General features: G+C 49.6%; 5 protein-coding genes and 3 non-coding genes across 9 annotated transcripts; 7 read left to right on the top strand and 1 right to left on the bottom strand.

Moving 5' to 3' along the window:
- The first annotated feature begins 797 nt into the window (after positions 1-797).
- On the top strand, positions 798-7280 carry Senp3 (SUMO specific peptidase 3). The gene is made up of 10 exons (XM_010614865.2): positions 798-1517; positions 2422-2661; positions 2743-2854; positions 3350-3497; positions 3626-3673; positions 4065-4142; positions 5902-6039; positions 6214-6297; positions 6415-6465; positions 6772-7280. Exons 1-10 carry the CDS (start codon positions 809-811, stop codon positions 6880-6882), a joined length of 1719 nt encoding a protein of 572 aa, XP_010613167.1. The 5' UTR covers positions 798-808; the 3' UTR covers positions 6883-7280.
- Positions 7281-8225: 945 nt separating this feature from the next.
- Eif4a1 (eukaryotic translation initiation factor 4A1) lies at positions 8226-14222 on the top strand. The gene is made up of 11 exons (XM_010614864.3): positions 8226-8316; positions 9639-9687; positions 10046-10178; positions 10595-10734; positions 11830-11998; positions 12337-12446; positions 12544-12687; positions 12785-12922; positions 13027-13116; positions 13368-13447; positions 13553-14222. The coding sequence occupies exons 1-11, from the start codon at positions 8294-8296 to the stop codon at positions 13695-13697; spliced, it is 1221 nt and encodes a 406-aa protein (XP_010613166.1). The 5' UTR covers positions 8226-8293; the 3' UTR covers positions 13698-14222.
- LOC117285912 lies at positions 10997-11142 on the top strand. Its single transcript, XR_004517043.1, has one exon. It is a non-coding gene; the product is annotated as a small nucleolar RNA SNORA48 (small nucleolar RNA).
- On the top strand, positions 12106-12244 carry LOC117285926. The gene has a single exon (XR_004517054.1). It is a non-coding gene; the product is annotated as a small nucleolar RNA SNORD10 (small nucleolar RNA).
- On the top strand, positions 13161-13297 carry LOC117285962. The gene has a single exon (XR_004517080.1). It is a non-coding gene; the product is annotated as a small nucleolar RNA SNORA67 (small nucleolar RNA).
- An 825-nt stretch (positions 14223-15047) lies between the features above and the next one.
- Cd68 (CD68 molecule) lies at positions 15048-17371 on the top strand. Its single transcript, XM_010614875.3, has 6 exons — positions 15048-15186; positions 15270-15718; positions 16119-16235; positions 16370-16448; positions 16554-16724; positions 17013-17371. Exons 1-6 carry the CDS (start codon positions 15141-15143, stop codon positions 17144-17146), a joined length of 996 nt encoding a protein of 331 aa, XP_010613177.1. The 5' UTR covers positions 15048-15140; the 3' UTR covers positions 17147-17371.
- A 1393-nt stretch (positions 17372-18764) lies between these two features.
- Positions 18765-22473, top strand: Mpdu1 (mannose-P-dolichol utilization defect 1). Of its 2 annotated transcripts, XM_033762807.1 has the most exons (8): positions 18946-19006; positions 20111-20141; positions 20228-20293; positions 20473-20605; positions 20959-21044; positions 21161-21279; positions 21415-21525; positions 21757-22473. In XM_033762807.1, exons 4-8 carry the CDS (start codon positions 20541-20543, stop codon positions 21880-21882), a joined length of 507 nt encoding a protein of 168 aa, XP_033618698.1. In that variant the 5' UTR covers positions 18946-19006; positions 20111-20141; positions 20228-20293; positions 20473-20540; the 3' UTR covers positions 21883-22473. The 2 variants fall into 2 exon arrangements, with proteins under 2 accessions (XP_010613176.1, XP_033618698.1); XM_010614874.3 differs by lacking the exon at positions 20111-20141 and having other exon boundaries at positions 18765-19006.
- A 1-nt stretch (position 22474) lies between these two features.
- On the bottom strand, positions 22475-24235 carry Sox15 (SRY-box transcription factor 15). Its single transcript, XM_010614873.3, has 2 exons — positions 23284-24235; positions 22475-22769 (listed from the first exon to the last, which is right to left on the bottom strand). The coding sequence occupies exons 1-2, from the start codon at positions 23811-23813 to the stop codon at positions 22610-22612; spliced, it is 690 nt and encodes a 229-aa protein (XP_010613175.1). The 5' UTR covers positions 23814-24235; the 3' UTR covers positions 22475-22609.
- Positions 24236-24286: the final 51 nt, after the last annotated feature.

Genomic DNA, 24286 nt, shown 5'->3' with positions numbered 1-24286 from the left:
CCCCCGCCCTGTCGTGTTCTCTTCCATTCCTGGGCTTCGCTCCCACCAAACCCGGCCCAAGAGGCCTGCGAAGGGGCTTTTTAAGGCCCTCGTGCGCCGACCGACCGAGCTTATAAGACCATACAGGTTCCGAGACGCGTTCCTGTCCCTGGGGTAGGGGCAGGACAGGGGCCGGTCGGACCTGGCTCTCGCGGCTCAGTTCTGTCCTAGCGCCTTGATTCGGTTTCCTAAGCGCCAATTTGATACCTTTCCAGTTTGCTTCAAAATCTTTATCTTTTCACGAGACTCAACCCCCCGAGCCTTAACCCTGGTACTTCCATTTCCACCTGAGATTCCCCACCTCATTCATTGTAGGAGGGAAAGGAATTGTCTTCCCACATGGAACACAGTTTCGCTATAAAAGTTGTATTATCCTCAGGTACCTCTACATGGCGTTAAGATTCCTGTGCTGAGCCATTTCCTTGAGCTAAATCACTCCTACAGTACTAGGCTGTCATAGGGACACCCTGGTGAAATTAAAATAGAGAAGTGGGTCCTGAAAATACTGGCCTTCACCCAGGCTTCTGAGGAATAAAACCTCCAAGGCCTGCTGCTTAGCCATTTTCCCACGTCTCTACCCAGGCTAGGAGGAGATGACATAGACTCTAAAGGGCCCCTTCTGAAGCTGAGACGATCTGAAATTATGAGTTTTGTGGGGCTTTTTCTTCTTTTGTTTGCTTTGAATACAGAGGAGGAGTGAGGCATAATCTGGATGGGGAGGATACTTAGATTCTGATAGGCTGAACTTTCTCTTACAGGGTCCTGGAAGATGAAAGAGACTATACAAGGGACTGGGTCTTGGGGGCCTGAGCCTCCCAGACCTGGAACAGCTTACTCAAGCCCCAGGCGGGAGCGTCTTCGTTGGCCCCCACCCCCTAAACCTCGACTGAAGTCAGGCGGAGGGTTTGGGCCAGATCCTGGGTCAGGGACCACAGTGCCAGCCAGACGTCTACCTGTTCCTCGGCCCTCTTTTGATGCCTCAGCTAGTGAAGAGGAGGAAGAAGAGGAGGATGAAGATGATGAAGATGAGGAAGAGGAAGTGGCAGCCTGGAGGCTGCCCCCCAGATGGGGTCAACTGGGAGCCTCCCAGCGGCCTCGCCCTCCTCGCCCCACTCATCGAAAAACCTGTTCACATCGCCGCCGCAGAGCCATGAGAGCCTTCCAGATGCTGCTCTACTCAAAAAGCACCTCGCTGACATTCCACTGGAAGCTTTGGGGGCGTCACCGGGGCCGACGGAGGAGCCTCACACATCCCAAGAACCATCTCTCACCCCAGGAAGGGGGTGCAATGCCACAGGTGCCATCCCCCTGCTGTCGTTTTGACTCCCCCAGGGGGCCACCCCCGCCCCGACTGGGTCTGCTAGGTGCTCTCATGGCTGAGGATGGGGTGAGAGGGTCTCCACCAGTGCCCTCTGGGCCCCCCATGGAGGAAGATGGACTGAGGTGGACTCCAAAGTCTCCTCTGGACCCTGACTCGGGTAAGGTGGGAAAGGAGCCAGGGTGGAGTGGGAAGGGCTAAGAGCCTGGAGCACCAGGAACCTCTTGGTGTGGTGACAAGCCTAAGGAAAGCAAGCTAAGAGGTTCAGAATAGCTGAGAAATGTCTTCATTAAGCCTCACTTCAAGCAGGAAATAAGCTAAGGAGACATAGCTGAGAAACATTCCCTAAGTAAACGGAGCTATGGCTTAGGAAAATCAGCCTTGTTCGCTTCAAATTCTTTTTCTAGGGCCAGCGGTTTAGCTCAGTGGTTCCCCTGCCTGCCTCACAAGCACAAGGTCCCAAGTTCGATCCCTGGTACCAAAAAAAAAAAAAAAAAAAATTTTTTTTTTATTTTTCAAGCTAAGAGCCCGTGTGTATGTGAGTGTGTGTGTGTGTGTGTGTGTGTGTGTGTGTGTGTGTCTGTCTGTCTGTCTGTCTGTCTCTCTGTCTCTGTCTGCAGAAGGTACTTTTCTCATGCTTCTGGGTTGGGCTATCCCCCTAAGGGAGTATATCATCCATATACTTGTCTGTGACAGTATTACTCAGAGAACTTTTTCCCTTCAGAGAACTCTAGTCATACAATTTAACATCTTTGTCAGTCAGGCACTTACTGAGGTTTTATCATATGCTAGGTACTAACAGGTGTTAGGCATATGTCCCTGAAATTTATGTCTTGTGTTTTCTTGCTTTTCTTTTGTAAATAGGAACCCATTTTTTTTTCCCCTTCAAAACCTCTTGGACATCTTGGTTTTGTGCTTTGGGGTTGCTATTCCTTAAAGTTTAAACTGATAGATTGTGCTTCAATCCATCCTTGTGGTTTTATCAGTTGTGTATACCAGTTAATCCTCTTGTTCTTTAACCAGGATCAATTTCTCATCCCTATTCTATTTCCCCTGCCTTATAGGTCTCCTCTCATGTACTCTGCCCAATGGCTTTGGAGGACCACCTGGGCCAGAAGGGGAGCGCAGCCTGGCACCCCCTGATGCCAGCATCCTCATCAGCAATGTGTGCAGCATTGGGGACCATGTGGCTCAGGAACTTTTTCAGGGCTCTGATTTGGGCACTGCAGAAGAAGAAGAGCGACCTGGGGAGAAAGCTGGTCAGCACAGCCCCCTGCGGGAAGAACATGTGACCTGTGTGCAGAGTAAGCCCTAGAGGACCCAGTTTTCCTTCTTTGGCCAATTCCTAGATGAGAGTCTCACTTCCCTCTCCTTCCTCCACTCAGGCATCTTGGATGAGTTCCTTCAGACTTATGGCAGCCTCATCCCTCTCAGCACTGATGAGGTAGTGGAGAAGTTGGAGGACATTTTCCAACAGGAGTTCTCTACTCCATCTAGGTGAGGCTTGAAGGATAGATGTCTTTCAAAGGAGGGCTGGAGTCTGAGGTATGGGGAGAGAATACTGTTCCTTTTTCTCTCATGGGGATATACTCACGGAGGAGGAAGCTAGAGTTGAAGGGGATGAATCTGCAAGTAAGGTGCGAAAGCCCTATAAACCACCTAGGAGTGTCTCTACGAAGGACCCTGAAATATGTATTCTTTTCTTTTTTTTTTTTTTTTTTTTTTTTTGGTACTGGGGATCAAACTCGGGTCCTTGCGCTTGTGAGGCAGGCAGCGGAACCACTGAGCCAAATCCCTGGCCCTGAAATATGTATTCATATGCCTCTTTCTAAGGGAGTGGGCCCTTACCAAGTCATCAAAAGAACCAGTGACAAGGTGGAAAAATCATTTTAGATTCTTACTCAAAGTAGTAATAGGTATTCTGGAAGGTATTTCTGTATGTTCCATGGTCTCTCATCATCTCTTATGTGGTTCCACCTTTGGTCTACTCAGGAAGGGCCTGGTACTACAGCTGATTCAGTCATACCAGCGGATGCCAGGCAATGCTATGGTGAGGGGCTTTCGAGTGTCTTATAAGCGGCATGTGCTGACAATGGATGACTTGGGGACCTTGTATGGACAGAACTGGCTCAATGACCAGGTGAGAAGAGGTAGAGAGACAGGCCTGAGAGGACATTCAGGGAGCAGGGTGTCTGGGGCCCTCTCCATGGAGAGCCCTGTACCCATGTCACACTCCCCATGGCAAGCTGCGTCTCATCTTCTTCCCAGGTGATGAACATGTATGGAGACCTGGTCATGGACACAGTCCCTGAAAAGGTAGGGCCAGCCAGATACTTCACTCTCCAGGAGAATTTCTGTAATTCTAAGCATCCTCTTCAACTTTTCCATTTTCTATAAAGAAGGTCTCTTTCTGGGGGAGGGATAGTAGGTGTTAATCTATTTCAAATCTTTAAGCTTGGTCTTGAATATATCTATTCTTTTCTACCAGTCTTTGGTGTTTTACCCTATGGCTAGCCCTAAGAATTGGGATGGGAACCTATCTATAAAAAAAAGGATAAAAACAGTAATTTTTTTGTTAGTGGGGGTTGTTGGAATCAGTCCTTAAGAGCCATATGAAATGGAGTGGACTGGGAGGTAGGCGGGGAAACCTGGCAGGAAGCTGTGAGGTCTTTTAATTCCATCCAGTTCTTGTGTGTCATTGGCACAGGTGCATTTCTTCAACAGTTTCTTCTATGATAAACTCCGTACCAAGGGTTATGATGGGGTGAAAAGGTGGACCAAAAATGTAAGTTGTGAATTCACATCTACTACCTTGGACCTAAAGAATTAGACTGTGGTTTTTTGTTTTGTTTTGTTTTTGGTACAGGGGATTGAACTTGGGACCTTGAGCTTTCGAGGCAATTGGCGGCACCACTGAGCTAAATCCCTGGCAGACTTTTGTTTTCTATGAGCCCTTTCCCCAACCCTGTTCAGTCTTCCAAATATTAAACATCTGTGTATGCTGGGCACTGTTTTAAACACTGAGGATACAACAGTAAAGAAAATTTCTTGCCTTTATGGAGTGAAAATAAGTGAGTTATATTTCAGTTAGTGAAAAATGCTATGAACAGGTTAAAACAGTAATGTAATATAGCTTTGTGGGGGGGGTCAAACCCAGGGTCTCACATGCCAGGCAAATGCTCTACTACTGAGCTATACTCCCAGCAATAATGTAATAGCATCAAAAATGGTAACTTTTTTTGGATGGTCTAAGAAGGTCTCCCATAGCTGAGACTTGAATGATGAAAATCTAGCCATGTGCAGAACTGGGGAAAGAGCATTCTAAGCAAGTGTCTGAAACCCAAAGAGAAGAAACCTGATTGACGGAACAGAGGGTGTTCTCTATGGGTGGCCTATGTGATTGCAGCAGAGTGAACAAAGGGAGTGCACCACCCTGCCCAGCTTTTGTTTTGTGTTTTTGAGACAAGAGTGAGTCTTGCTTATGTAGTTCAGGCTGGCCTTGAACTTGTAGCAGTCCTCCTGAGTGTTGGGATTATAGGATGTAATACCATGTCCAGCTATATAGTCCATTTTTAGTTTCAGTCTCCTGGTTATCAGTTATATACTCAGAGACCTGGTGGTTTTCTTTCTGGAGAGCAAGGGTGACATACAGTGAAAATAAATTAGTTTTTGTATACCCAAAGTAAAAATCTTTCCTCTTAGCCAGGTATGGTAGCACCACCTGTAATCCCAGCACTTGGGAGGCTGAGGCAAGAGGACTGCAGTGAGTTCAAGACCAGCCTGGGTTACATAGTGAGTTCCAGAGCTGCCTGAACTACATAGTGAGACCCTGTCTCAAAAACAAAAACATCCATTCTTTGTAGCCTAGCATGGTGACATAGGCCTGTAATCTTAGCTGCATGAGGCTGAGGCAGGAGCAGCTACATAATGAAACTCTGTTTCAGAAAACAAAACAGCAAAAACTTCATAATTTTTTGTATGACCTTGAACAAGAAGTTACTTCTGTTGCCGGGCATGGCGGCACACGCCTATAATCCTAGCACTCTTGCAGGCTGAGGCAGGAGAATCATTGCTAGTTCAAGGCCAGTCTGGGCTACACAGCGAGTTTAACATCTGTTTAACATCTGCCTGAACTGCATAGTGAGACTCTGTCTCAAAACCCGCCCCCCCAAAATTACTATTTCCTCATCTGCTAGGTTAAACATGAGAATTTATGCTAGGATTATTGTGAGCATTAAATGAATAAGCATTTACTTTGCTCTTTGCCCTTACCTTCCTCTCTTAAGAATCTAAATGTCTGGACTGGACCAGGGATTTAGCTCTGTGGTGCTGTGCTTGCCCTGCAAGTGCAAGGTCCTGAGTTTGATCCCAAGTACCAGGAAAAAAAAAATCTAAATGTTTAGATTTGGAGCCTTACCATACAATTCAGGGCCCAGATCTGGTCTCCTACTTGGCTTTTTTGCCTTCTCATTTCCTTTTTCAAACCTTGTGGCAATTGCCAAGGTCCTTGTGTGTTGTGCCTGACCTCTGGGCTCTTTCTTCAGGTGGACATCTTCAATAAGGAGTTACTGCTAATCCCCATACACCTGGAGGTACATTGGTCCCTCATCTCTGTTGATGTGAGACGACGCACTATCACGTATTTTGACTCACAGCGCACTCTAAACCGCCGTTGCCCTAAGGTTTGAGGGCTAGAGGGAGGACAAGGTAGAATTTAGGGGAGATCCAGTGCCAGGCATTCCAGAAAGGTGGGCCTTGGGTCTCTGAGGCATGACCTGGATATGATGTTCATGACTTGCAACCACCATACCCTGAGCTCAGTTGGCATAACTTTATCTTTTCCCCCATTCACATAGCATATTGCCAAGTATCTACAGGCAGAGGCGGTGAAGAAAGACCGGCTGGATTTCCACCAGGGCTGGAAAGGTTACTTCAAAATGGTGAGTTTCCAAGGGGAGAGGAAGGAGGTGATGGTGGGGGTAGTTGTAGGAGGCAGAAATTGAAGTCATACTCCTGGGAGACTCCAAGTGAAAGGGGTCTTTCCTTCTGTTCTCTAGAATGTGGCCAGGCAGAATAATGACAGTGATTGTGGCGCCTTTGTGTTGCAGGTAAGATGATTGGGGCCTCCTTGGGCTCTGGAGTCATTTGGGTTAAAGTGCTTCACAGTCAACTGGCCCTGATACAGCTAAGCCCTAAACCATGACTTAGTGTATTTTCTCCCACTTACACCCTGGGTTAATTATTGAATAAGAACAATAGTTTTAGAGTCGGGCTGTTTTTGAACCCCAGACTTTGAGACTGTAAGACTGTGAAATGGGGTCTGAGACATGGGACGTATGAAATAAGTAGCATGGGTCCTGATTTAGAGGGATGTTCAGTGGATGGTTCTCATGACCTGCTTTGTTAACTCTCAGTACTGCAAGTACCTGGCCTTGTCTCAGCCATTCAGCTTCACTCAGCAGGACATGCCCAAACTTCGTCGGCAGATCTACAAGGAGCTGTGTCACTGCAAACTCACTGTGTGAGCCTCGTACCCCAGGCCCTGGGCCCATTAATGGCCAGGGGCACATGGGAGACCCTTCCTGAGAAACTCCAGTTCCTTTCTTCCTGCCTCTCCCCTCCCAACCCCCCCTTTTCATATTTAAATGTTTTGATTTCTGTATTTTTTTTTTTTCTTTGAGAGAATACTTCTTGATTTCTGATGGGCAGGGAGTGGCCACAGAAAAGCTCTTTTCTTCCTCTTTGCAGAGGAGTACTGCCTTGTGGCCTGGGTGGAGCAGTCATCCCCCTTCCATGCACAAGGGGCAGGAAATCCTTGTGGGGTGGGGGGCAAAGGGATTACTGCCTGCCAGATCTTCAAACTTTTTTTATATATATATATATAAATGCCACGGTCCTGCTCTGGTTAATAAAGGATCCTTTGGAGATATGTAAGTGGTGGTCTTCCTTAAAGGGCCTCAAACTAGCCAGGTGTGGTGGTGCACGCCTATAATCCTAGCACTCGGGAGGCTGAGGCAGGAGGATCAGTTGCAGCAGCAAGTTCAAGGCCAGTCTGTCTCAACAAAAAACAAAAAAGGACTCAAACTAATAGATTTGTTCTATTCCAGGCCTTTCAGCCTGTGCTGTTGGACCCCTTTTGGGGCCTTGACACCACAGAAACCAGCTTTTCAGGTTTGAGTCAGGCAGTGCCAACACTTCATCTACATGACGCAAACAGATTACCAGCCTAGGGAGCAAGAGGGCAGGGAGAAGGGAGAGCAGTTAAGCTTCAACTACAAAGGCCTTTGAGAAAGAAGGTTGGGGAACAGGACAAAGCCAGCCAGGGCTACCAAAAATGCTCTTAATCTAGAAGTAGGCCCACTGCCTCTTCCTCCCCAGCCAGGGGAACCCTCCCAGCACCTGGATATTATGTTGGGGTTTTTTATCCCTATTTAAGACAGGCCGGGGCGTCGGATCTCTTTTTCCTCTGAGAAGATCTAAATAAAATTCGGGTCCTTTGGAAACACGAAGCAGAGGAAAAGGGAAGTGGAAGTCCTGGGAATCCGGAAGTCCCTGGAGGCTGAGACCTCGCCCCCTCGCGTGATAGGGCCTCCTGAGCCACGTGACCGAGGCAGGACCACCTCCGCACGTGTAAGGGTGCAGGGCTACAAGATGGCGGCCAGGCCTCGAGGCCTGGCTCCCATATGTCACTTCCGTACCGGTGAGAAAGATGGGCTCCCTAGCCAATGAGGGGGCGGGGCGGGCTTTCACCTTGATAGGCGTCCAAGATGCCCAATGGCGGGTGCCAGTTAGAGCGCCTAGGAACTAACGTCATGCCGAGTTGCAGAGTTCCGACAGGCGGGGACGAGGCTGCCAGGCCAATGCGATAGCCGGGGCGGGGTCGGGTGCTCTATAAGTTGTCGATAGGCGGGCACTCCGCCCTAGTTTCTAAGGATCATGTCTGCGAGTCAGGATTCCCGGTAAGAAAAGCATTTGTAAGAGGTTATGGTTACTTACCCTGCCGCTCCCTTCAGAGAGCCCTACCAGGGTTGCGGGAAAGACCCAGCGGGAGGAGCCGTCCGGGGGGAGTGAGGGGGAAAATCCATGGCTGACGTTGCAGCCGGGGCCAAGGCAGAGGCAAGGACAGCTCGGCTAGGCCCGAATGCACGAGGTTCTTCACGAGGCCTCAACCCGGGGCGGTGCCGTGCGCTAAGCCCTGGCGCCGAGTGGCGAGACGAGGTCGCGACCTAGCGTGGGAAACAGGCGGAGGCGGCCGCCGGTCCGGTCACCTCCCTGTGCCGGGGGAGGGCTGGTGCGCGGGGCTCCGGAAGGTACGACCATACCACTCGCGAGGGGCGGGGGTGCCTCGGTCCTCGGCAAGTCGCTTCGCGGTTGTAACGTGGGTCGGGGGAGAAGAAACCGGCCGTTTAGTGTGCTGGTTTTCTTGACGGCCAGGACTGAGCCTAACCCCGAGGAGCGGCCGCGTGAGGCACCAGGAGCCCACCCGGCGTCGGGCGGGCGGGTCCATTTTGCCGCACAAGCCGGGCAATTGGCAAACTGCGGATGGGCAGGTCCACTTTCCTTCGGGGGTGAGCGGCCTGAGGTATGGGAGGGCGACGCCATTTCGCGACGGGGGCGGGTGGGATGTGGATTGTTCTGCGGTTCTGTGGGTGGGGGCGAGACACCCCTGGGTGGTCGAGGGAGCGAGCACATGGCGGCCTGAGGGATTCCCCTCCCCCAGTCTGCTTCGCTTCTAAGTGTTGTGCAATCTCCCCCCTTTGCTAGCTCGGCTGGGGCTCATTGTGCGTGAGGCCGCCACCGCCCGCGGCCTCCCACATCCGGGCACTGCGAGGGGGGGATCGGCTGGAGGAGTGGGGGAGGGCGCGGGTGGAATGACGTGGGGGAAGGGGATGTCCTACCCTCCATCTGGGTGATGAAGGGCGGGACTTCCGGCGCGCTGATGCTGCGGTGGGAGGTGCACCCTCTTGGGCTTTGAGCAGCCAGGCCCTGCACCCACGGGCCTCGCAGCTAGCACTGCATCTTGGCCACTTTTGCGTGGTGGCACGCCCTCCTACCCCAGGGTCTCAAAATGGGTTACCTCATCATGTCGGGTGGGGGGCGGCCCACCCAGAGCGGCTCCCGAGATAGGGCAGCGCAAAGGCCTCCCTCAGTTATAAAAGTGACTTGAGTGTCTAGGGAACTGGTGGGAGTTGGGTGGATGAAGGCTGATGGCATCATGCATGGCCGGTTGCCAGAGTTCTTCGTTCAGGCAGGGGACAAAACTCGTGCTTTAAATTAACAGATCCAGAGACAATGGCCCAGATGGGATGGAACCTGAAGGCGTCATCGAGGTGAGACGAACCTGGCATCATTTCTTAAGAAAGGACAGTGCCACCAGCTGTGCTTCTTTGTTTCTGAAATGACAGTAAAGGAATTAGTTTTATCCTCATTACAGCCTATTGTGGGAAATCTTAACATTCCTGAAGGTGTATGTAGAACATGTCATTTGCGTTTATGCTTTTCTCTAAAACTCCCAACTTTGTAGTTGCATGGGCTTGGTTCCTTAAGAGTGTCTACCCGGACTTCAAGAACCACTTGGCTTCCCTGTAGAATGGAGAGGCTATGGGACTTTGTTGCAGATTCCAGATCTTGTTTGCACCGGCCCCTCCTTTTCCACTCTTAAGGGTTTAATTTTTTTGCTTCTTGTAGAGTAATTGGAATGAGATTGTTGACAGCTTCGATGACATGAACCTCTCGGAGTCCCTCCTCCGTGGCATCTACGCCTATGGTTTTGAGAAACCCTCTGCCATCCAGCAGCGTGCCATTCTTCCTTGTATCAAGGGTGAGACTTCACAGCCCCAGAATATAGCTATGAACTATGTTAGATTAGTAGTTCTCATCTCTAATGTCCACCAGGGGCAAAGCAATTCCTTGCTCATCCCAGCTTGATTTTTGGTCTTTGCCTATATGTCTGGTTTGTGCCTTATGACACAGGAGATTGCTGGGTTTTCTTTACGGTAGTGTCATCCAGCTCATACTTAATAGTTGTATTTCTAACTTAACTTGGTGTAGTATTAAATGAGCTAATGACCAGACTGTCTTTTGATGTGTTCTCAGTGTCACTATATTGTGGTAAGGTGATTTTAAAAAGCATTGAGTACTTGTTTTGTAACTGTTGGTGCTTATTAAACTGGACTTCATGTGTCTTGCCAAAGTGTATGCCATCTACCACATCTAATTCCTAGTTTGTCTGTTTAGGTTATGATGTGATTGCTCAAGCCCAGTCTGGGACTGGGAAAACAGCTACGTTTGCCATATCAATTCTGCAGCAGATTGAATTAGATCTAAAGGCTACCCAGGCTTTGGTTCTGGCTCCCACTCGAGAATTGGCTCAGCAGGTAAGAAGGCTGTTTTAGAAAGGATGTAAGCTTAATGAAAAAGCTAAGTGTATTCTCTGACCAGTGGAGTGGAGAGATGCTTAGGATAAAAGAAATGGGTTGATGGTGTGTAGCTCTCAGGATCTGTTTGGTTTAATTATAAGCTGTTTCTGGCCCAAACATTACAACCACCACTTACTCCACCCATTTCCTGAGTCAAATGGGAAGGCTGCTGGGTGGGGCCTGGCTGGTGGGGCAAGTTTGGTGGCTGTTTAATGAAGAAAACCCTTGGCATTGGGCAAAGAGACACCTAATTGGTGGTGGTGTCCCTTATATCAAGTCAGGGGCAGAGCAGATGGTAGTCGTTTGTTCATCCTTGCTTGGTGCCTGGATTGGTGGCCAAAGCTGCTTCATGCCTAGGGCACATAAATCCTAACTTTGGTCTCTGTTCTTTTGGGTTTTAAAGAGAAATAAATTAAACCTGTACTTCTAGATTAGTAGCAGATGTGATTGTCTTGATGGGAACATGGGGCACAAATAATGTAAGCATAGGATATGTCCTGTTTTATGAGTTAGAAGCTTAATTGCTCATGCTTTATTGTGAATCAATGTGTACTCAGGAAGCAGAAATCAAATCCTGTCTCAGTCTATCTAGGCCCTTGGTGGTGTGAACCTTTTAGAGCTTTCAATGATACAAAAAGCCTGCTGCAGCACAAGTATCATAGGTTTGCCACCACTTCTGGTTAGTGTGGTCTTGAGAGAATTACTGGTTGCCTTTTGCCCCTGGCTCTCTTCCAAAGTGGATTTCGTAGCTGTACATAATTCATAAGAGGCATTAAGAATTAGGGCCTAGCTGGGTATGGTGGTGCCCACCTATAATGCCAGTGCTTGAGGCAGGAGGATCACTGAGTTCCATCCTAGCCTGGGGTATAGTTTAAAGTGAATCTGAACTGTCAAAAAAATCAGTGACTAGGGGCCATGCATTTAGCTCAGTGGTTCCACCATCTGCCTTGCAGCAAGTACAGGGACTCAAGTTCTATCCCCTGTACCAAAAAAAAACAAATTAAGCACCTGGTTCGGTCAGAGATGAATGCCTTTTTCTCTCTCTTGGTTCAGATACAAAAGGTGGTCATGGCGTTAGGAGATTACATGGGTGCCTCATGTCATGCCTGTATTGGGGGCACCAATGTGCGTGCTGAGGTACAGAAGCTGCAGATGGAAGCTCCCCATATCATCGTGGGAACCCCTGGCCGAGTGTTTGATATGCTTAACCGGAGATACCTGTGTGAGTACTCCGTAGTCCCTGGTTTGTTTCCCTCTAATACAGGCTTTCACAGTTTAAACCAGGTCTCATTTTCAACAACGCTAGTTTTCCTTTTTCCTAAACTAGCTGCTCTGTGATGAAGCCCATGCGTGTCATCTGAGCCTGACTTTCCTCTTTTAGCCCAGGTAGTGTTCTACTTCCCAGGGCTGTCATGTTGACCTAGCAGGGAAGTCATGGGCAAAGGATCACTCCTTAAATTCTGAGAGCAGACTCTCTGCACCCCCTGTTAATCTAAGAGAAATGGGTGAATTTTATGTTTCTCTGATTGTCATGTACTGGTATTTTTATTTGCTTTGTAGCTCCCAAATACATCAAGATGTTTGTGCTAGATGAAGCTGATGAAATGTTGAGCCGTGGATTCAAGGACCAGATTTATGACATATTCCAAAAGCTCAATAGCAACACCCAGGTGAGAAAAACTTGCATCTAGATGGATGGCATGGTCTGGTTAGGTTAAAGAGTGACCAATATTTTAGGACAGTTCATGGATTGTCTTTTTCAAATAGGTGGTTTTGTTGTCAGCTACTATGCCTTCTGATGTGCTAGAGGTGACCAAGAAGTTCATGAGGGATCCTATTCGGATTCTCGTCAAGAAGGAAGAGTTGACCCTGGAGGGTATCCGCCAATTCTACATCAACGTGGAGCGAGAGGTGGGTGTAGAGTGCAGTGTACAAGGCAGTCTGGTGGGAAGGTGCTGGGTATGCCCCTGACTTAATTTTTTTTTTTTTTCTCTCTCTCCCTATCCAGGAATGGAAGCTGGACACATTGTGCGACTTGTATGAAACCTTGACCATCACCCAGGCAGTCATCTTCATTAACACCCGAAGAAAGGTTGATTGGCTTACTGAGAAGATGCATGCAAGGGACTTCACTGTCTCTGCCATGGTGAATTTTCTCCCTTGTCAAAAGCTGTGGCATGTCAGTCCCATATTTTCTCAGTACCCCTGTGCCTACCCACTCCTACACCCTTCTTCTGTTGCATCTTCTAGCATGGAGATATGGACCAAAAGGAAAGAGATGTGATCATGAGGGAGTTCCGGTCTGGCTCTAGCAGAGTGTTGATTACCACTGACTTGCTGGTGAGTAGAAGAGCATTCTGAAGACAGGAAAGGAAGGAAGGAGAATCCAAGGTGATTCCCTCTCCAAGGGGCCAACTAGTGCCCCTTTCAGGAAAGTAGCAACTTGGAATAAAATCTGGCATGCCTAAGGTCTCTGAGAGACAGGATTATTTCCTTTACCTTCCTTTGGCTGCCTACAGGTATATTGAAGTTCTTCTGGATCTCTTGTATCCTTATTCACATACTAAGTGCATCATCTTTTTTACACTTAGGCCAGAGGCATTGATGTGCAGCAGGTTTCTTTAGTGATCAACTATGATCTTCCCACAAACAGGGAAAATTACATTCACAGGTGAGTGGGTCAGAAGTACTTACCTAACCCCTTAATGCCCATTATTTGAGCTGAATCTTGTTATGTACGATACCCCTTGCTGTTATTATTTATTCCCATTTACAGAATTGGACGTGGTGGGCGTTTTGGCCGAAAGGGTGTGGCTATTAACATGGTAACAGAAGAAGACAAAAGGACACTTCGAGACATCGAGACTTTCTATAACACCTCGATTGAAGAGATGCCTCTTAATGTTGCTGACCTCATCTGAGGGAGCTGTCCTGCTGCCTACCCCCAGTCAGTTCAATCTTGGGGGAGCTGAGGAGCAGCTGGAGGGGGGAGGGAAGGGAGTCAAGGGATGGACATCTTGTCAGTTTTTTTTCCTTTTTTTTCCTTTTTTTTTTTTCTTCTTTGAATAAATGTCACTTTTTGAGGCAAAAGAAGGAACCGTGAACATTTTAGACACCCTTTTCTTTGGGGTATTCTCTTGCCCCTGGCGCCGTCTCCTCCCCCAAAACACTAATCCGTTTCCCTAACCTAGTCCACCTCCAGGTCCCAAAGGCTCTCCCTCCCCTGGTCAAATACCTCTGGAAAATTTGGGGTGTTATAACATGTTAACTTGATCTCACTTGCTGGACCAAATCTCCAGGGAGAACCCTGAGTGAGGTTGCCAGAGGGGATGTCCCCAGGTGGGGGGAGCAAGGGAGAGAAAATGGTAGCCATTTTTACATTGTTTTGTATAGTATTTATTGATTCAGGAAACAAACAACAAAATTCTGAATAAAATGACTTGGAAACTGCCTGTTTGGGCTTCTCATTTCTTGGCCTCTCCCACCTTCCACTCGGGTATATCTCACTTCCCGTTTACCTAGTGTTGTACCTTGTTACCTTTCTGTGATTGCCTAAGAGCTTAACAGATGATAAAGACATTTTCAAGGTGATGAGCACAGTGGCATGCAGCTGTGATCTCAGCATTCTGGGAGACTTGAGGCAGGATGATCACAAGGCTGAGGTCATCCTGTATACGCAGGATAACGTGACCTTCTGAAGGGTTGGGATACACACTGTCACCAGTATGTCACATGTTTCAGCTAAGAGGAAGTTCTCAACTAGGGACGGGAGGAAAGAGCTGGGTGTGATGGTCCAGGGCTATAGTCCCAACATTTGGGATTGCTGGGGCAGGAGGATCACTGAGTTGGGAGCCAGCCTGAGGTATATAGCAAAACCCTGTCCAAAAAAAGGTTGGGTATGTATTTGGCAGCGCTAGCCCTTCTGAGTGTGAGGTCCCGAGTTTAATCCCTGGTACCAAAAAAAAAAAAAAAAGCCCAGCTGATTAACTTCCCTGAGAATTCATTTCTGGGGAGACCATGGAGGGATGGTTCTGTAACCACATTTTCAACTGCTGAGTGCCTTCCGAAGGAGATAACATGGATTCCCATAAGTCACCTGTCCCAGGGCTCCCCCTCATGTGATCCCTTTGATTTGACAACTAATAACCTCCCACTTGTGAAGCCAGAGCCATTCGTTCCTAATTGGTACAAAAACTAATGACTAAGCTTGGTGGCTGGAGCTAAGGCTGCTGAATCAGGTTGGGGTGGGGCTTAGTTACAGGAAGTAAAATTTGATTTCCCCTTATTCCAAGAGAAGACACGGGATAGGGTTGAACAACTGGTACCAGTACAACCTAGTTGGACTTGGGTGAAGTGGTTCTGTCATGAAGTTGGCTGTGCTGCTGTTGGCCTCTCTGGGGCTTCTAACAGGTAAGGAGAAAATGGGGTCAAAGAGAGGGAGCTCCTGAGGACCCTGCCCCTGGTTGCTAAACCCTGTACCTCTTGGCTGAAAGCCCAGGGAACAGAAATTGACCGGCCTCACAAAAAATCAGCTACTCTGCTGCCATCCTTCACGGTAACACCTACGGCTACAAAAAGCACTGTGAGACCTACAACCAGCCACAGACCTACCACCACCAGTCATGGAAATGCAACGGTTCATCCAACAAGCAATAGCACTATTATCACCACTGGACCCACAACTGACACTCATAGTCCTGCCACCACCACCAGTCTGGGAAATGCTACTGTTCATCCCACAATAAGCAATGGCACTACAACAAGCCCAAGATTCTGGACCAGTTCCCCCCACCCAGGACCACCTCCACCCTCTCCAAGTCCTAGCCCAGGCTCCAAGGAGGCTATAGGAGACTACACATGGACTAATGGTTCCCAGCCCTGTGTCCAGCTCCAAGCCCAGATTCAGATTCGAGTCCAGTACCCTACTCAGGGTGGAGGAGAGGTAAGGCACTGTGGATGAGAGGAACAGGAAGCAAGTCCTGCTGTGGATCAGAGGGAAGGAGGAAGAGTAGATGAGAGAGGAAAGGGCACAGTGGTGAATGTCTGTAATCATGGCATTCAGGAGGCTGAGGCAGGAGAATTGCTGTAAATTAAGCCCAGCCTGGGCTACATAGTTTAAGACTAGGTTGAACTACTTAGCAAGACCATCTTTTTTTTTGGGGGGGGTTTTACTGGGGATGGAACTCAGGTCCTTGTGCAAGGCAGGTGGTGGAACCACTGAACTAAATTCCCTGACCTAGCAAGACCATTAAAAAAAAAAAAAAAAAAAAAGTGTGGGAACAGGGAACCTTGGAGGGCTTGGCAGTATAACCTTAAGACCCTCTGCTCTTTAATTTCCACAGGCCTGGGGCATCTCTGTACTGAATCCCAATAAAACCAACGTTAAGGGTGGCTGTGAGGGTGCCCATACCCACCTGCTCTCATTCCCTTATGGATATCTCAGTTTTGGATTCAAGCAGGTATAGTTTCGTGACTACCTTCAGCCTTTACTCACCCTCCCAGTATCCACCATCCCTACCAAATCTTTGCCTCCCACCTTCTGTGGATATAAACATCATCCATTCCCGCCACCCTCATCCTGTTCGCCTCCCAGGACCTGCAACAGAGCAAGAGTGTGGTCTACCTGAACTATTTGGCAGTGGAGTACAACGTGTCCTTCCCCCAGGCGGCGCGTGAGTAACCTTCCCTTTCTCACTGCTAGCATGTCTAGGCTCCTGAAGGGATGAAGCTGGGGGGTATGGAGGTTGATTGGACCTGACCCTTCCTCTCCCCTTCAGAATGGACATTCTCAGCTCAGAATTCATCCCTTCGAGATCTCCAAGCACCCTTGGGCCAAAGCTTCAGTTGCAGAAACGCCAGCATCTTTCTCTCTCCGATTTTTCGCCTTGACCTCCTTTCTCTCAGGCTACAGGCTGCTCAGCTGCCTCACACAGGAACCTTTGGGCCAAGTAAGACCTGCCTATCCTTCCTTCCTAGAATTTTTCCATTGCACTAGAATCCCCTTTCCCAGACCCAGATCTCCTTTCTTAAAGCCCAGACTTTCTTCCCTCTTTTGGGCTTGTCATAGTGACTGAGTAACTGTCCTTCCCTGCTTTACAAGAATCTACCCATTTCCCCTTTTTATGTACTGATGAGTTCTGGGGTAGGCTGCTCACCATTTTCCTTCCAGTATCCCCACACCACCCCCATCTCAGCCACTACCAATGGAATGCCTGCTTGCCCTATCTTTCTGCCAGGTTTTTCTTGCCCTGGGGACCAGTCCATCATGCTGCCTCTCATCATTGGCCTGACCCTGCTTGGCCTCCTCACCCTGGTGCTTGCTGCCTTCTGCATCATTCAGAGACGCCCATCTGCCTACCAGCCTCTCTAAGCATTTTACCCAACCCTTAGGGCCCCAAAAGGCACTCTCATTTCCTCAGCATGCAACCAACTCAGAGACAGTTACCATTCTTCATTGTCTTTCTTGAAGAACAAAACAGTTAATGCAATTGGGAGGTCGAAGGAAAGAGTTTTTATTAAAGGAGATAGCCCCTGCCCCAGTAGGAAAGTAGTAAAACCTACTCAAATCTTTGTTTTTGGTTTCCCTTGTCCTGCAGGATTAAAAGCCATTAGTTTCTTGTCACCTGACTTAGTTGTCTTTTCATAGCTGAGTCAGGAGGGGCCCAAAACAGATGGTAAAGAGGGATGAAAATGTCAATATGTAATCAAATGCCCTCATGAGTTCAACTGCCCCAAGACCTGGACAGGTGAGGTTGAATATACCACCACTTCCTTCTTTCCCAGATTCTTGTGAAGCCACTGGCTGCCCCCACTCCTCCAACCCAGTGGAGTTACACATCTTGACAACCATCTTCCCAACTCTTCTGTACAATTAGTTACAGAAGACAGGCAAAGCAATGCATAGAAGGCTATGTAGTATCATTTCTAAAAACAAGTCAGCAGATCCTGAGCAGTAAGAATCCCCTGTTCATTGTGTCCTGTGCTAGGTAAGCTAAAGAATCCACCGCGAAGGATTTTATTAACCACAGGAGCAGCGGTACTCTAATCTCATACAGTTGTTTTCTGTACTACTGGGAACAGCATCACCCTCAGCCTGGCCACTGGCCAAGAGCTAACCCTGATATCCCCAGTACCTGGAGGGAAGGGGTCAGGGATACCCTCGGGGCAGCCAGTGCCCAGATTCTAAAAAGGGACTTCCAAACGAGGGTGCTCGACAGTGTAATGGCCAACTACACCTCTATCAAGTTGATGAGCCATGGGCTGGTGGCCTGGCATTGGGGGGCACAGCATAGCACTCACTCTCGCTAGTCCAAAATATCCTTTTCCAAGCACAGAAATTTAGCCTACTCAGTCTTGTTCATCCTTTTTTTTTTTTGATACTGGAGATCTAACTTAGGAAGGACGTTGTGCTTGCAAAGCAGGCGCAGTCACTGAGCTAAATCCCCGGCCCCATCCTTGCTCATCCTCACGTAGTAGCACACTCTAAGACCATGGTGTGGGGGATACCGAGGCATCAAGGCTGACTCAGGAGCTGCCCTCCCCAGCGGGGCTCGCCTCCCCAACCTCTTCTATTTCACTATCCCGGGCCCTGCAGTCGCTGGCATACCCGTCCTCCCAACACCTACACTGACAAGAGGGGGAAGCATCCTAAGGGATACTCAGGTTCGACTTGCCTGCTCTGGCCAGCGCCATTCCCTGGAGACAGCGAGAGACAGGGAAACAGAGCGCTACAGGGCCCCCACCCAATGCCAGTTTGGAGACATACTCCCTTTCTCTCAACTTTGAACAATACAAAGTTGGCTAGAAGACAAGATGGCGCCTGGGAGGAGGCGAGAAGAAAAGCCAATGGGTAATTCCTCCCAAACCGCAACAGTAAACAAAGGGGAAGAAAATCTAACTGCGCGGGCGTACTGCTCTGACACACTTTAAAATTCGAACGGTAGTTTGCGTCCGAAACGCGGTCTCTGAACGCAGGTTCTACTACAAAGATTGTGGCGTGAAAAGGGTGGGGGAATAAAGGACTCAGAAACTTCCTCGCCTGAAAGGAACTAGGGGCGGAGTGAACAACGCGCATGCGCATTACAAATCAATGGCGGGAGGCAGACTGGCGGAAGCTGGCTTTCCAACATGGCGGCTCACACTGATCGGCTGCTCAAACGGGTGCTGGTGCCAATTCTTTTACCTGAGAAATGTTACGACCAACTTTTTGTCCAGTGGGATTTGCTTCATGGTGAGTTTTATTCAGCCTCCAAAGTCTTATCGAGCGTACTTTGGCGTGCCTGGCTACTAAGTGAAGGCCGTGTCTGCTGCCACTCCGAGCTGGGCGGAAGGCGCTTCTTAGAGGGGCGGAAGTGGCTTGTACCCCGCGCAGGAAAAACGCTGTATTTGGGCAAGTGTGAGTCGCCGGATGGAAATACATTTGGAAGTTTGTGCATTAGTGACATGGAAAGATGAAAAGGCTTACTTTTTACAAAATTAAAAATGTGATCAAATAACTCCAGGTTTTAGAAGATCTCTGGCAGAATTAAATTTAATTGAAAGCCTTTGATGAATCAGGCCTTCATGTGCACCTCAGAGGCTCCTGTGACCCTAGTTGCTTCCAACCCGCATGTTAACTCGTGGTCTAATTTTGGAATAATTTTCCTTATTTCCCTAACGTGCAGGCCGGGCAACTCTACAACAAGGCCTGCAGACCCTTTGAGAGGCCTTTCCCATCTGCCCTGTTAGTTCATAGTGCACCCTCACAACCCCGTGCTTGTGGGACACTATTCAAGTACATTCATGACCCATGAATTGGCTCCCACTGGGCCAAGCTCCTTGAGAAAAAGGTTTAAAGGCTAGGAGGCTAGGCGTGGTGGCACATGCCTGTGATCCCAGCACTCGGGAGGCTGAGGCAGGAGGAGCCTGTGAGTTCGAGATCAGCCTGGGCTACATCGTTCCAGGTCAGTCTCAACTACAGAGTGAGACACTGTCTCAAAAAACAAATCAAAACAATCAAACAAAAGTCTAGAGAGGTTGTGGATGACCAGGGTATGTATATCTGGAAGGGTAGGGCCAAGCCTCTGAGTAGGAGTCAGGGATAAGGTTCAAGAATGAGTGGTATGGAAACCTGTCCCTGGAGAGAATGTGTGAAGTGGGCCAATAGTTGATGAGAGGAGGGAAAAGGAATCAGGGCAATCTGGCTTGTCTCAGTGTTATTCAGGGAAGAAACAAGGACCAGAAGTATTTTGTGGGAGGGAAGACATTAGCTGTTTTGGGAAGTCATCTAGATAGAATATGAGATGGTTTAGAGCAAGAAGGACCAGGACTTTTTCCTCTGTTTTCCCACCCCTAGACCAAGATTTTCCTTGTGTCAACATGACAAGGTGAGGGAGAGGGCAACGCACAGGAAAACTTCAAGCCCCAGGCTGGGTTCCAGAGGGATCATCTCTGCCTCCTTTTCTTTTCTTAGTTCCCTGCCTGAAGATTCTCCTCAGCAAAGGCCTGGGGCTGGGCATTGTGGCTGGGTCACTTCTTGGTATGTACATTTTCTTTCCTGCTATCAGAACAGGGGTAGAGGTACTGAAATGCTAGAAACTGTGTGGTCCTTTAACTATAAATGGGTTTATCGTGCTTCCTAGCCCCTTCTCAAGCCATTGTGTTGTGCTGCCAAGGATTGCGGGCTCCTTAACCCTGCCCTTCTCATCTTTTCCCCAGTAAAGCTGCCCCAGGTATTTAAAATCCTGGGAGCCAAGAGTGCAGAAGGGCTGAGCCTCCAGTCTGTAATGCTGGAATTAGTGGCATTAACTGGGACTGTGGTCTACAGCATCACCAACAACTTCCCCTTCAGGTGAGGAACCTGCCCTGTATCCCCAAGGGTAAATGGGTTTAAAATGAGGACGGTGAAAGGGTAAAAAAGAAAAGCTTAAGCTCATCCAGTGGAAGTGAAGAGAGGAAGTAAGCATCTCATGAATTACTCATGGGGCCGGGGATTTAGCTCAGTGGTTCTGCTGCCTGCCTCATAAGTGTAAGGTCCTGAGTTTGATCCCTGGTGCAAAAAAAAAAAAAAAAATTTACACCACCACATGAAGCAATTTACAAATGGGGATGTGGATTATTGTGTCCCCGGATGGATGGGCTATGGAGGCTTTCCCTGCCTCTTTCCAGGCCTGCCTTTCTTCCTCCCAACTCTTGACTCTGCAGCTCTTGGGGTGAAGCCCTGTTCCTGATGCTCCAGACAGTTACCATCTGCTTCCTGATCATGCACTTCAGAGGACAGACTGTGAAAGGTGCTGGAGATTTGCCCAGGAGCAGCTTCTTGGGAATCCTCCTGGGAACTGAGGCCTGGGGAAGCCAGAGGATGCAAGAGAGGTTGATGAGGCCTCCTTGTTTCCCTGACCCCCAGGAGTTGCTTTCCTAGCCTGCTATGTGCTGAGCCTGCTGGTGCTGCTTTCATCACTTACACCACTGACTATAGTCACCCTGCTCCAGGCTTCTAATGTGCCTGCTGTGGTGGTGGGAAAGGTGGGTAGTTAGGAGCAAAGTAAAGGATGTTGGGAGGATGGGGTAGAGGGGCAAATAGAGGATAGAGGGAAATGAACTCAGTGATGGGAGCATGGGGAAAGCCCACAGAACCAAAGATGTCAATTCCTCCCCTAGCTGCTCCAGGCAGCCACCAACTACAGCAACGGGCACACAGGTCAGCTCTCAGCTATCACAGTCTTCCTGCTATTTGGGGGCTCCTTGACCCGAATCTTTACTTCCATTCAGGTGAGTACACCTTCTACCCTCTAGAGGGCACTAAAAGCCCATTTTACACTCAGCCAAAGATTCAGTCTGTCCTGGGAGTTTGTGTCCTCAGGGTGACTTTTCTGCTGGCCTTCAAGTCACAGTCACCCTTTGCCTCAGCCTCTTGAGTGCTGGGATTACAGGCATGTGCCACTACACCTGGATAGGGTAGCCTCTCTGGAGCTCTCGGATAATCCTGTCTTTTGCAACCAGGAAACTGGAGACCCCCTCATGGCTGGAGTCTTCGTGGTCTCCTCCCTCTGCAATGGCCTCATCGCTGCCCAGGTCCTCTTCTACTGGAACACAAAGCCTCCCCACAAGCAGAAAAAGGAGCAGTAGAGCTGAGCCAGCTACTGGAGTTAATTCAGTTTCCATTCATTTACCCACCCTCAGAGTCCTCCCCACCAGTGTGCTGGAGCCTCTCAGCCATCCACTCCTCAGCAATTGAAACTTTCTGGGCCAGGGCTTGTTTTTAGTGGAAACTGGCAGTTGGTGGGTCCAGATTCTTAGATGGGGACTAAAGTTTCATCCCCAAACAAAAAAACACCATTTCTAAGGCATGTGATTATTCACTCATTTCATCATTTGGCTCATCTAGCAGCAGTTTCTAGTTACTTCTGTACTGGGGCAATGTTTTGTCCTGTCCTCTCACCTCCCCACTGTTCTTCCCGCCTAAAGGACAGAGTCTGGAGCAGGGCCTGGAGAGGACTCAGGGCTGTGCCCCCTCCCCCTCATTTAGGACTGCTGTCTCCTGGACCGTGCTGGGGGTGGGGAAAGGGGACTGCATGACTCAGACAGGGCCCCAGGGTGGGGTGAGGCGGTTCCTGCTCTGGCAGGTTCTGGCGGAAGGGAGTGGAGATAGTGCTAGTTCCTGTTGCAGTGAGGTGAAGATGGGATGCAATAAAGACACAAACGCGTGGTTTCATCATACAAACTTGTGTTACATAGTGGGTTTGCTGGCCTTGGCTTTCTTGGGAGGACTTCAGGCCTCTGAACTGTGGTCCAACACAGGAAGATTTTCAGCCTGGGGTTGAGGGTGGAAGAAAAGGGGAATGGTCCATGCTGGTTAGAGGTGTGCTAGGGGCATGGGGGCACCAGGATTGTAAGGAGCAGAAGACCCTGGAGGTAGGTAGGGACTAGATGGGGGTAGAAGCTCCCCCTGGAGCCTCGGGTCACTCTGAGGAGAGGAGCACAGTGACGGGGCCTCCGGTCTAGAGTAAGAAGAGCTGCAAAGAGAAAGAGGGTGTTAGAGGTTGCCTCTCTGGGTTGGAGGAGCTAAACTGTGTCCCCTACTCTCAAGTGGGGGACTGGTTTGACCAGTTTTGGGCAGAACAGAGGTAGAGCCTGCCACCCAGCCACCATTCTGGCTACAGCAGGCCTAGAACCAGACCTTAGGATGACTTAGAGAGGTGCGCAGCCCTGTTGGGGCATGCTTAGGAGCAGAAGCTTGCGTGCTGCCTGACTGTTTTCCTCTTTTGGGGCGGCAGGCCAGGAAGGGGGCAGGATGGGCTTGGCCTCTCCTTGCCCTGAAGGCTAGGAGAGGAAGCCGGGTCACACACAGGCCAGAGCAGGGGGAGATGACACGTTAGTAACTAGAAAAGTACTGCAGGTCTGCCACCTCCAGACTGAAATGGGAAGACCCTGTGGATGATGGAGTCATCCAACCTCACCAGGAGTGGCCTCCACTTGAATAATTCAGGCCCTCTCGCATCTGCCCCCACCCGCTTCCCAAGCACTCACCCATAGTTGCTGGGTAGATAGGATGTCGAGTAGTTAGGGGGCTGGTACCCAAAGCTTCTGCTTCCCTGGGTGGTTGTATATCCTGGCCCCCAGAGCGGCCCCCAAGCCAGACCGCCGCCTCCTTGACTGAAGTGGGCAGGCCCGGCGCCCGAGCTCTTGGTTTTTCGCCGCGGCCGATACTTATAATCGGGATAGTCGCGCAGATGCCGGGCACGCAGCCGTTTGGCTTCCTCCACAAAGGGCCGCTTCTCCTCTTCGGCCAGCAGCTTCCACTGCGCGCCCAGGCGCTTGGAGATCTCCGAGTTGTGCATCTTGGGGTTCTGCTGCGCCATCTGGCGGCGCTGAGCGGAGCTCCACACCATGAACGCGTTCATGGGTCGCTTCACCTTCTCCAAGGAAAGCCTCCCGGATACCACAGTGCTCCCGGTTCCCTCCTGTTGTTGGGGTCCGGAAGATGAGGAGGCCTCAGCAGTAGGAGTGGGAGGCTCCAGGTCCCAGGTTTGGGTCTGTGAGCAACCAGGTAGCGCCATGGGTTGGGGGAAAGCCTTAGGACGTCCTGAGTGAGTTGAATGCCCTCCTCTAGAAGTGAAGCTGAGACCTTTAAAACGTATGTCTTTCCAGTCTGGAGTCGTGGAGAAAACTCGGGTCCTTAAAAAGCATGTATCATTCCTAGTTCAGAATCCTTGAAGCCTTTGCAACCAATTCGGCTCACTTAGGACAGAATCGAATGCAGAACCTGCTGCGTCTCTCAAGCCTGTTACTGGGGAGTTGGTGTTCTTTCCTTCCAGGTTCTAAGACCCCCAGCCACCACACTCTCCCTATCCTCAGCTGCAGTGGGCCAGATGTCCAGTAGAAGTCCACCAGGTAATAAAGGTGGTAAACTTACCCCGTGGGGCCCTGGGGCTCCGGCTGCTGCCAGGCCCACAACCCGGGTGCCACCGGCCGCTCCCACCTGCACTCTGCGACTGGCGGGCTGGGCCCAGAAACAACTTTTAAAGACAGA

This window comes from Fukomys damarensis, unplaced genomic scaffold (genome assembly GCF_012274545.1).
Source record: "Fukomys damarensis isolate Sample0158 unplaced genomic scaffold, DMR_v1.0_HiC HiC_scaffold_13, whole genome shotgun sequence".
Lineage (NCBI taxonomy): Eukaryota > Metazoa > Chordata > Mammalia > Rodentia > Bathyergidae > Fukomys > Fukomys damarensis.
The sequence above is the reverse complement of the archived record's forward strand: the minus strand, read 5'-3'. Positions and strand labels throughout refer to the sequence as shown.

Coding starts and splice junctions, on each gene's coding strand:
- Sox15 (XM_010614873.3), bottom strand. CDS start 23,813: ATGGCGCTACCTGGTTGCTCACAGACCCAAACCTGGGACCTGGAGCCT. Junction 22,770..23,283: donor TATCTACCCAGCAACTATGG/GTGAGTGCTTGG, acceptor TTCTCTTTGCAG/CTCTTCTTACTCTAGACCGG.
- Cd68 (XM_010614875.3), top strand. CDS start 15,141: ATGAAGTTGGCTGTGCTGCTGTTGGCCTCTCTGGGGCTTCTAACAG. Junction 16,449..16,553: donor GTCCTTCCCCCAGGCGGCGC/GTGAGTAACCTT, acceptor TCTCCCCTTCAG/AATGGACATTCTCAGCTCAG. Junction 16,725..17,012: donor CACAGGAACCTTTGGGCCAA/GTAAGACCTGCC, acceptor TCTTTCTGCCAG/GTTTTTCTTGCCCTGGGGAC.
- Mpdu1 (XM_010614874.3), top strand. CDS start 18,904: ATGGCGGCTCACACTGATCGGCTGCTCAAACGGGTGCTGGTGCCAATT. Junction 21,280..21,414: donor CTGCTGTGGTGGTGGGAAAG/GTGGGTAGTTAG, acceptor TTCCTCCCCTAG/CTGCTCCAGGCAGCCACCAA. Junction 21,526..21,756: donor GAATCTTTACTTCCATTCAG/GTGAGTACACCT, acceptor TTTTGCAACCAG/GAAACTGGAGACCCCCTCAT.
- Senp3 (XM_010614865.2), top strand. CDS start 809: ATGAAAGAGACTATACAAGGGACTGGGTCTTGGGGGCCTGAGCCTCCC. Junction 2,855..3,349: donor GAGTTCTCTACTCCATCTAG/GTGAGGCTTGAA, acceptor TGGTCTACTCAG/GAAGGGCCTGGTACTACAGC. Junction 6,298..6,414: donor GGAAAGGTTACTTCAAAATG/GTGAGTTTCCAA, acceptor TCTGTTCTCTAG/AATGTGGCCAGGCAGAATAA.
- Eif4a1 (XM_010614864.3), top strand. CDS start 8,294: ATGTCTGCGAGTCAGGATTCCCG. Junction 12,447..12,543: donor AGCTCAATAGCAACACCCAG/GTGAGAAAAACT, acceptor TTTTTCAAATAG/GTGGTTTTGTTGTCAGCTAC. Junction 12,923..13,026: donor ACTTCACTGTCTCTGCCATG/GTGAATTTTCTC, acceptor TGCATCTTCTAG/CATGGAGATATGGACCAAAA.